The sequence below is a fragment of the Oncorhynchus gorbuscha genome, linkage group LG25, assembly GCF_021184085.1.
Source record: "Oncorhynchus gorbuscha isolate QuinsamMale2020 ecotype Even-year linkage group LG25, OgorEven_v1.0, whole genome shotgun sequence".
Classification (NCBI taxonomy): Eukaryota; Metazoa; Chordata; class Actinopteri; order Salmoniformes; family Salmonidae; genus Oncorhynchus; species Oncorhynchus gorbuscha.
Window position 1 is genome coordinate 51518486 of NC_060197.1, and position 10398 is coordinate 51528883.

The window sequence follows — 10398 nt, forward strand, 5'->3', positions numbered from 1 at the left end:
CACTACGACCAGGTTAGATTAACAACACTACGACCAGGTTAGATTAACAACACTACGACCAGGTTATATTAACAACACTACGACCAGGTTATATTGACAACACCACAGCCAGGTTATATTGACAACACCACGGCCAGGTTATATTGACAACACTACGACCAGGTTAGATTAACGACCAGGTTAGATTAACAACACTACGACCAGGTTATATTAACAACACCACGGCCAGGTTATATTAACAACACCACGGCCAGGTTAGATTAACAACACTACGACCAGGTTAGATTAACAACACTACGACCAGGTCAGATTAACAACACTACAACCAGGTTAGATTAACAACACTACGACCAGGTTAGATTAACAACACTACGACCAGGTTACATTAACAACACTACGACCAGGTCAGATTAACAACACTACGACCAGGTTAGATTAACAACACTACGACCAGGTTAGATTAACAACACTACGACCAGGTCAGATTAACAACACTACGACCAGGTTAGATTAACAACACCACGGCCAGGTTAGATTAACAACACTACAACCAGGTTAGATTAACAACACTACGACCAGGTTAGATTAACAACACTACGACCAGGTCAGATTAACGACCAGGTTATATTAACAACACTACGACCAGGTTAGATTAACAACACTACGACCAGGTTATATTAACAAGACTACGACCAGGTTATATTGACAACACTACAACCAGGTTAGATTAACAACACTACGACCAGGTTAGATTAACAACACTACGACCAGGTTATATTAACAACACTACGACCAGGTCAGATTAACGACCAGGTTAGATTAACAACACTACAACCAGGTCAGATTAACGACCAGGTTAGATTAACAACACTACGACCAGGTTAGATTAACAACACCACGGCCAGGTTAGATTAACAACACTACGACCAGGTTAGATTAACAACACTACGACCAGGTTAGATTAACAACACTACGACCAGGTTAGATTAACAACACTACGACCAGGTCAGATTAACGACCAGGTTATATTAACAACACCACGGCCAGGTTAGATTAACAACACTACGACCAGGTTAGATTAACAACACTACGGCCAGGTTAGATTAACAACACTACGACCAGGTTAGATTAACAACACTACGACCAGGTCAGATTAACGACCAGGTTAGATTAACAACACCACGGCCAGGTTATATTAACAACACTACGACCAGGTTAGATTAACAACACTACGACCAGGTTATATTGACAACACTACGACCAGGCACACACAGTCTCAAATGGAACCCTTTTCCACAGCTCCCTATGTGGGACCTGGCCAAAAGTAGTGCACTACGTAGGGGATAGAGTACCATTTGGGTCAGACACAAAATAATCTGCCTCTGTGCCAAACCCATCCACAGAACCAGTGAACCATCTTGACTGTATCTCCTGTAGCTCAGGACAGGAGCTTAATGTTGGGCCCTCCTGGGTCTGATCCACACATCAGAGCTATGTTCAGGATCCCCAGTGTTATGGAACATTACCTAATAAACAGTTTTGCAAAGTTGTTGTGGGGTTTTTTCCATTCACTTGCATCCCCCCCGTTTAGGATGAAAATGGTTTAGTCCACTGACTCCGCTCAGCTGTCCATCACACGCTCTCCATGACAATCACCACAGAATCCTCGTCAGGCAACGGGGTGTCTCCTGGGGCGGGGCTACACAGGGTTAGTCCCTCCCCTGACCCCTGACCTCTAACCGGACAGTCCAGGCTGTCATGGAGCTCGCTCACCCCCTCCTCTCCTTCATCCCCTGCTTCCTCCACTCCCTCCTCCTCTTCTTCCTCCTCCTCCTCATCTTCCTCAACCTGACAGCGACACACCTCGATGCCTGAGTCCCCGGTCAGACGGCGGTGGCGGTACTGACTCTCATCGGCCCCAACTTCCTCCTGCTCTTCCTCCTCCTCCTCTCCCTCGCTCCTGTAGGTGTGGGGGACAAGCTGGTATACGTCCACACAGGGGGAGAACAGGGTCTGCTTGGGGGGAGACTGGGTGGGCCTGGGGGAGACAGGGGGAGGAGAGGAGGGAGAGAAGGGGGGAGGAGAGGACAAGGGGAAGACAGGGGGAGGAGAGCAGGAGGGAGAGAGAGTCTCTGTCCGTTCCACTGCAACAGCTCCAAGAGGATCAAAAAAGGCCTGAGCCTTTGGGTCTGAGGCGACAGGAGAAGAGACTGGGACAGAGGAGGTAGGGGCTGGGGAGGCTAGGGTTAGGGTAGGAGTTGGGGAGAGGGCAGAGGGGGTAGGAGCTGGGGAGGCTAGGGTTAGGGTAGGGGCTGGGGAGGCTAGGGTTAGGGTAGGAGTTGGGGAGAGGGCAGAGGATGTAGGGGCTGGGGAGGCTAGGGTTAGGGTAGGGGCTAGGGTTAGGGTAGGAGCTGGGGAGGCTAGGGTTAGGGTAGGAGCTGGGGAGGCTAGGGTTAGGGTAGGAGTTGGGGAGGCTAGGGTTAGGGTAGGAGTTGGGGAGGCTAGGGTTAGGGTAGGAGTTGGGGAGAGGGCAGAGGGGGTAGGAGCTTGGGCTGGGGAGAGAGCAGAGGAGGTAGGAGCTGGAGTGGCTAGGGTTAGGGTAGGGGCTGGGGAGGCTAGGGTTAGGGTAGGGGCTGGGGAGGCTAGGGTTAGGGTAGGGGCTGGGGAGGCTAGGGTTAGGGTAGGAGTTGGGGAGAGGGCAGAGGGGGTAGGAGCTTGGGCTGGGGAGAGAGCAGAGGAGGTAGGAGCTGGAGTGGCTAGGGTTAGGGTAGGGGCTGGGGAGGCTAGGGTTAGGGTAGGGGCTGGGGAGGCTAGGGTTAGGGTAGGGGCTGGGGAGGCTAGGGTTAGGGTAGGAGTTGGGGAGAGGGCAGAGGGGAGAGGGGCTGGGGAGAGGGCAGAGGGGAGAGGGGCTGGGGAGAGGGCAGAGGGGGTAGGAGTTGGGGAGAGGGCAGAGGGGGTAGGAGTTGGGGAGAGGGCAGAGGGGGTAGGGGCTGGAGTTGAAAGGACTGGGGAGGCTAGGATTAGGGTAGGAGCTTGGGCTGGGGAGAGCGCAGAGGGGGTAGGAGTACAAGAGGTGGTGGTGGTAGGGGAGGGGACAGCAGAGGTGGGTGTGGTAGGGCAGGGGACAGCAGAGGTGGGTGTGGTAGGGAGGGGACAGCAGAGGTGTGTGTGGTAGGGGAGGGGACAGCAGAGGTGTGTGTGGTAGGGGAGGGGACAGCAGAGGTGTGTGTGGTAGGGGAGGGGACAGCAGAGGTGGGTGTGGTAGGGGAGGGGACAGCAGAGGTGGGTGTGGTAGGGCAGGGGACAGCAGAGGTGGGTGTGGTAGGGGAGGGGACAGCAGAGGTGTGTGTGGTAGGGGAGGGGACAGCAGAGGTGTGTGTGGTAGGGGAGGGGACAGCAGAGGTGTGTGTGGTAGGGGAGGGGACAGCAGAGGTGGGTGTGGTAGGGGAGGGGACAGCAGAGGTGGGTGTGGTAGGGGAGGGGACAGCAGAGGTGTGTGTGGTAGGGGAGGGGACAGCAGAGGTGGGTGTGGTAGGGGAGGGGACAGCAGAGGTGGGTGTGGTAGGGGAGGGGACAGCAGAGGTGGGTGTGGTAGGGGAGGGACTGTGGGGACAGGATGGTCTGTCGTGGCCTGGATTGGTTAAAGGACAAGCAGTCCCAGATTGAAGGTGATCTGTTGTTGTAGCAACTAGAGGGTGTTCTGTAGACGTGGGTGAGGTACGAGAAGAGAGACGAGCTACATTACAAACATCTGTCTCCATAGTAACAGTTTCCATGGTAGCACCAGGAAAGTAGTGCACCTGTGCAGGTTCTGTAGATTGTTCGCTTAAGTTGGTGTCGGCCTCTGAGGTTATAACAACAGTAAATGCATCAGCAACAACACCCATCCTGTTGCCACCGGCAACATCCACATCTGTCTCTGAAGATACAGAGACAATCATCTCTGAGGATGTTACCATGGCAACTGTCTCCAAGACAACAGCAGCAGTGTTCTCTGCAGCGTATTGGGACAGTGTTGTGGGCGTGGAAGCACGGCTTGTGTCGGTCTCGTAGGTGCTACAGGGAGATGACGGACAGCAAGAGTCACAGGAACAGCTGGAGCTGCAGGGTCAGAGGTCAGAACCAGAGTGTCATCTTTATTACAGCTTCTATCACAAATATCATTACCACAGCAAAGTGTGTCATCCGTCCTTTCTCATCTCAAACTCAAAGTGGCTTCTTTACATTGTCAAGTGTGTTTTATATCAATAAATTCAACCAGACAATCAATCACTCAGTCAGCCAGCCAATCAGTGTCCCCACCTGTTGTCAGAGCTGAAAGAGGAGGGTGCAGCGCTGGCGCTGGTGCCGGGGTGGGGGTGTGATCCCGGGGGATGGTGGGGTGGCTGGGGGTAGCGAGCGGCGCCCCCCTGGGCAGCGAACACAGTGCTGTAGGGAGGTGGGGGAGTGGAGGGCTGAGCTGCTACCTCTTCATAGGACGGTAGTTTCAGAGACGCCAGGAAACCTAGAGAGAGAGGAGAGAGAGAGAGAGAGTTATTAGTGGTGATTTATCAGGTCTAGGAGAGGAGAGGAGAGGAGAGAGAGGAGAGGAGAGGAGAGGAGAGGAGAGGAGAGGAGAGGAGAGGAGAGGAGAGGAGAGGAGAGGAGAGGAGAGGAGAGGAGAGGAGAGGAGAGGAGAGAGTTATTAGTAGTGATTTATCAGGTCTAGGAGAGGAGAGGAGAGGAGAGAGTTATTAGTGGTGATTTATCAGGTCTAGGAGAGGAGAGGAGAGGAGAGAGAGAGAGAGAGAGAGAGAGAGAGAGAGAGAGAGAGAGAGAGAGAGAGAGAGAGAGAGAGAGAGAGAGAGAGAGAGAGAGAGAGAGAGAGAGAGAGAGAGTTATTAGTGGTGATTTATCAGGTCTAGGAGAGGAGAGGAGAGGAGAGGAGAGGAGAGGGAGGAGAGGAGAGGAGAGGAGAGGAGAGGAGAGAGTTATTAGTGGTGATTTATCAGGTCTAGGAGAGGAGAGGACTCTTGTTGAGGTCTAACATGGAAGAGGGTTAGGCCAGTAGGATGTAGATCCATGATCGGCCAGTAGATTAGGGTTAGGCCAGTAGGTTAGGGTTAGGCCAGTAGATTAGGGTTAGGCCAGTAGATTAGGGTTAGGCCAGTAGGTTAGGGTTAGGCCAGTAGGTTAGGGTTAGGCCAGTAGGTTAGGGTTAGGCCAGTAGATTAGGGTTAGGCCAGTAGATTAGGGTTAGGCCAGTAGGATGTAGATCCATGATAGGCCAGTAGATTAGGGTTAGGCCAGTAGATTAGGGTTAGGCCAGTAGATTAGGGTTAGGCCAGTAGGATGTAGATCCATGATAGGCCAGTAGATTAGGGTTAGGCCAGTAGATTAGGGTTAGGCCAGTAGGTTAGGGTTAGGCCAGTAGGATGTAGATCCATGATAGGCCAGTAGATTAGGGTTAGGCCAGTAGATTAGGGTTAGGCCAGTAGATTAGGGTTAGGCCAGTAGATTAGGATTAGGCCAGTAGATTAGGGTTAGGCCAGTAGATTAGGGTTAGGCCAGTAGGATGTTGATCCATGATTTTATTTTTTTAGTTTTATTTAGGCCAGTAGGTTAGGGTTAGAGCCAGTAGGTTAGGGTTGCCACCTAGGTTAAGTTAAAGCCATAGGATGAGCAGATCCATGAGTTAGGCATGGAGTAAACAATTAACAAGTCAGGCCAGTAGGAAAAAAGGGTTACAATGTGTGCAAAAGGCATGAGTTAGGTAGGTTAGGGTTTGCCAGATGAACACTGAGATAAATGATGATGGGCATGTACAGGTAGAGATTAGGGTTAGAGCAGAAATTAGGTTAAAACAGTAGATTAGGTAGGTGCCAAATGGGTGTGGATTAGGCCAGTAGATTAGGTACAGCTGCCAGTAGATTGGGTTAGCTGCCAGATAGCTGATGTTTGATCCATGAGAAAAGTCTCCATTTTTTTAGTTTTATTTCACCTTTATTTAACCAGGTATGGGTGTTGCCATCGTGGCTAGTTGAGAACAAGTTCTCATTTGTCTGGAGCCAGTGGGTCTGGCACGAATGCGAGGGCCTGGCCCAAGATAAAGCATAGCAGTGTGAGCAGACAGTAGGTTAGTGTTAGAGTTAGGCACATGGGCCAGTAGGTTAGGGTTAATTAACAAGTCAATAATAGATCCAGTAGGAAAAAAGGGGGAGTCCATATACAATGAGGTCAAAAGGATGAGGAGGTAGGATGTAGCTAATGGTAGGCCAAGGTTTTTGCCAGAGGAACACTGAGGTGATAAATGATCAGATGGTCATGTACAGTAGGATATTGTTAGGCCAAAAGAGCTACTCACTGAAGTAAATAAGGATAGGAAGCTCCATGGTAGGCCAGTAGGTTAGGGTTAGGCCAGTAGGCTACTCACTGAGGTCTAACATAGAGGAGGGGTAGGATGTAGCTCCATGGTAGGCCAGTAGGTTAGCTGCTCAGATAGCTGATGTAGGAAGTCTGGTGAGGGAGAAAAGTCTCCACCTTCAGCCAGAGGTTTTTAGGCCAGTAGGCTACTCACAGTCATAGAGGCAGCAGAGTAGGACTGGAACCATGGTAGGCCAAATGAGTTGTTGGCTTTAGGGGATGATCAGTGAGATACACCTCCTAGAGCGCGTGCTACGGATGGGTGTTGCCTCTGTTGACCAGTGAACTGAGACAGCAACAAGGCAGGGAGCTTTACCAGCATGGACTTGTAGATGACCTACAGAACCATGAAGAATACAGAGAGAACCTGTTAGAACATACAGAACCATGAAGAATACAGAGAGAACCTGTTAGAACATCATACAGAACTCTGAAGAATACAGGCTGCAGGCCCAGAGTGGTGGGTGGGCAGACCAGCTGGTTGTGGTTAGGCCATATTAGGAATAATCCATGATAGGCCAGTAGGTTAGTGTTAGGCCAGTAGGTTTGTGTTAGGCCAGTAGATTAGGGTTAGGCCAGTAGGTTAGGGTTAGGCCAGTAGGATGTAGCTCCATGGTAGGCCAGTAGGATATAGATCCATGGTAGGCCAGTAGGTTAGGGTTAGGCCAGTAGGCTACTCACTGAGGTCTAACATGGAGGAGGGGTAGGATGTAGCTCCATGGTAGGCCAGTAGGTTAGGGTTAGGCCAGTAGGCTACTCACTGAGGTCTAACATAGAGGTGGTGGTAGGGTAGGATGTAGCACGCTCCAACTCAATCATCAAGTTTGGGACGACACAACAGTGGTAGGCTCCAACAACCGGTAGGCCAGTAGGTTAGGGTTATTGTGGGCCAGCCACATCACAGACAAACTGAAGGTCCACTCACACTGACAGTCGTGAAGAAGGCGCAGCAGCGCCTATTCAACCTCAGGAGGCTGAAAATTCGGCTTGTCACCAAAAGGACTTTACAGGCTACTCACTGAGGTCTAACATAGAGGAGGGCAAACTAGGATGTAGCTCCATGGTAGGCCAGTCAGGTTAGGGTTAGGGCCAGTGGGAGGAGACTCACTGAGGTCTAACTCAGAGGAGGGTCAGACTGTTAGCTCCAGGTAGGCCAGTAAGGTTAGGGTGCTAGGCAAACAGTCATTGGCTACTCACTGAGGTTTAAATAAGGGAATTGATGGAAATGATAGCTAAATGGTAGCCAGTTTAAACAATGCTACCTGTCTCTGCTGCTGTTGGACTCTGAGTTTAGCCCGGCGGTGTCGATAAGCACAGCAACAACTGAACAGGATCAGAACGGTCCACAGCAGCCAGAACCCTGAAGAATACAGAGAACCTGTTAGAACATCATACAGAACCATGAAGAATACAGAGAGAACCTGTTAGAACATCATACAGAACTCTGAAGAATACAGAGAACCTGTTAGAACATCATACAGAATCCTGAAGAATACAGAGAGAACCTGTTAGAACACATGTTCACTCCTTATCCCCTTACACTGTGTATAAGACAGAATTTTGAAGAATACAGTTAGTTAGAACTTGTTGGTTATCACTGCACAGAACTAGAATACAAGCAGAACACTCGCATTAACATCTGCTAACATCTGCTGATTTGATTGATTTGATTTGAACCTGTTAGAACACACAGAACTCTGAAGAATACAGAGAGAACCTGTTAGAACATCATACAGAATCCTGAAGAATACAGAGAGAACCTGTTAGAACATACAGAATCCTGAAGAATACAGAGAGAACCTGTTAGAACATCATACAGAATCCTGAAGAATACAGAGAGAACCTGTTAGAACATACAGAATCCTGAAGAATACAGAGAGAACCTGTTAGAACATCATACAGAATCCTGAAGAATACAGAGAGAACCTGTTAGAACACACAGAATCCTGAAGAATACAGAGAGAACCTGTTAGAACATACAGAATCCTGAAGAATACAGAGAGAACCTGTTAGAACATCATACAGAATCCTGAAGAATACAGAGAGAACCTGTTAGAACATACAGAATCCTGAAGAATACAGAGAGAACCTGTTAGAACATCATACAGAATCCTGAAGAATACAGAGAGAACCTGTTAGAACACACAGAATCCTGAAGAATACAGAGAGAACCTGTTAGAACATACAGAATCCTGAAGAATACAGAGAGAACCTGTTAGAACATACAGAATCCTGAAGAATACAGAGAGAACCTGTTAGAACATACAGAATCCTGAAGAATACAGAGAGAACCTGTTAGAACATCATACAGAATCCTGAAGAATACAGAGAGAACATGTTAGAACACACAGAACTCTGAAGAATACAGAGAGAACCTGTTAGAACATACAGAATCCTGAAGAATACAGAGAGAACCTGTTAGAACATACAGAATCCTGAAGAATACAGAGAGAACCTGTTAGAACATCATACAGAATCCTGAAGAATACAGAGAGAACCTGTTAGAACATACAGAATCCTGAAGAATACAGAGAGAACCTGTTAGAACATCATACAGAATCCTGAAGAATACAGAGAGAACCTGTTAGAACACACAGAACTCTGAAGAATACAGAGAGAACCTGTTAGAACATCATACAGAATCCTGAAGAATACAGAGAACCTGTTAGAACACACAGAACTCTGAAGAATACAGAGAACCTGTTAGAACATACAGAATCCTGAAGAATACAGAGAACCTGTTAGAACATACAGAATCCTGAAGAATACAGAGAACCTGTTAGAACATACAGAATCCTGAAGAATACAGAGAACCTGTTAGAACATACAGAACTCTGAAGAATACAGAGAACCTGTTAGAACATACAGAATCCTGAAGAATACAGAGAACCTGTTAGAACATACAGAACTCTGAAGAATACAGAGAACCTGTTAGAACATCACACAGAACCATGAAGAATACAGAGAACCTGTTAGAACATCACACAGAACCCTAGTGTAGTAGTAAGTAGTAAATTAGCAGTACAGTATCAGTAACAGTAGTATTGTAATGTAGCAGAAGATGTAGTTCTCACACCAGAGTGTATAGTAGTGTCGTAGTATGTTACCAGTACAGTAGTAGTATTGTAGTAGTACAGTAGTAGTATTGTAGTAGTGTAGTATTGTAGGCCTTCAGTGGGCTAAATGAAACAGATCATCCTAATGCATCAATCATCACATATACTGTAGAACTGTAGTACTGTAGTAGTATTGTAGTAGTACCATAGTATTATTGTATTAGCACAGTAGCAGTACAGTAGTAGTGTTGTAGTAGTGTTATAGTAGTGTTGTAGTAGTACAGTAGTAGTGGTATAGTAGTGTTGTGGTAGTATTGTAGTAGTGCTGTAGTAGTACAGTAGTAGTATTGTAGCATTAGAGTAGTAGGATTGTAGTAGTATTGTAGTAGCATTGTAGTAGTATTGTAGCAGTACAGAGTAGTATTCTAGTAGTATTCTAGCAGTATTGTAGTACTATTGTAGTAGTGTTGTAGTAGTGTTGTAGTAGTAGTGTTGTAGTAGTGTTGTAGTAGTGTTGTAGTAGTGTTGTAGTAGTATCGTAGTAGTATTGTAGTAGTGTTGTAGTAGTGTTGTAGTAGTATCGTAGTAGTGTTGTAGTAGTGGTGTAGTAGTGGTGTAGTAGTATCGTAGTAGTGTTGTAGTAGTGTTGTAGTAGTATCGTAGTAGTGTTGTAGTAGTGGTGTAGTAGTATCGTAGTAGTGTTGTAGTAGTGTTGTAGTAGTGTTGTAGTAGTATCGTAGTAGTGTTGTAGTAGTGGTGTAGTAGTATCGTAGTAGTATCGTAGTAGTGTTGTAGTAGTATCGTAGTAGTGTTGTAGTAGTTTTGTAGTAGTGTTGTAGTAGTGTTGTAGTAGTGTTGTAGTAGTGTTGTAGTAGTGTTGTAGTAGTGTTGTAGTAGTATCGTAGTAGTGTTGTAGTAGTGGTGTAGTAGTATCATAGTA

General features: G+C 47.6%; 1 protein-coding gene and 1 long non-coding RNA gene across 2 annotated transcripts in view; both read right to left on the bottom strand.

The window, feature by feature from the left end:
• Nucleotides 1-1438: 1438 nt before the first annotated feature.
• Nucleotides 1439-6461, bottom strand: LOC124013899 (mucin-5AC-like). The gene is made up of 5 exons (XM_046328450.1): nucleotides 6413-6461; nucleotides 4303-4504; nucleotides 3097-4101; nucleotides 1854-2038; nucleotides 1439-1473 (listed from the first exon to the last, which is right to left on the bottom strand). Exons 1-5 carry the CDS (start codon nucleotides 6423-6425, stop codon nucleotides 1439-1441), a joined length of 1440 nt encoding a protein of 479 aa, XP_046184406.1. The 5' UTR covers nucleotides 6426-6461.
• A 1199-nt stretch (nucleotides 6462-7660) lies between these two features.
• Nucleotides 7661-10398, bottom strand: part of LOC124013770 — a 6894-nt gene continuing 4156 nt past the window's right edge. Inside the window, exon 3 of the long non-coding RNA XR_006834929.1 lies at nucleotides 7661-7762. This is a non-coding gene — a long non-coding RNA (uncharacterized LOC124013770). The remainder of the gene's footprint in view (nucleotides 7763-10398) is intronic.

Bases quoted from the DNA above. Each gene is read 5' to 3' on its own strand.
- LOC124013899 (XM_046328450.1), bottom strand. The intron at 2,039-3,096 runs GTCCCCTCCCCT...TGTCTCCCCCAG, and splicing joins CTACCACACCCACCTCTGCT to GCCCACCCAGTCTCCCCCCA. The intron at 1,474-1,853 runs GTCAGGTTGAGG...TGTGTGGATCAG, and splicing joins AGGCATCGAGGTGTGTCGCT to ACCCAGGAGGGCCCAACATT.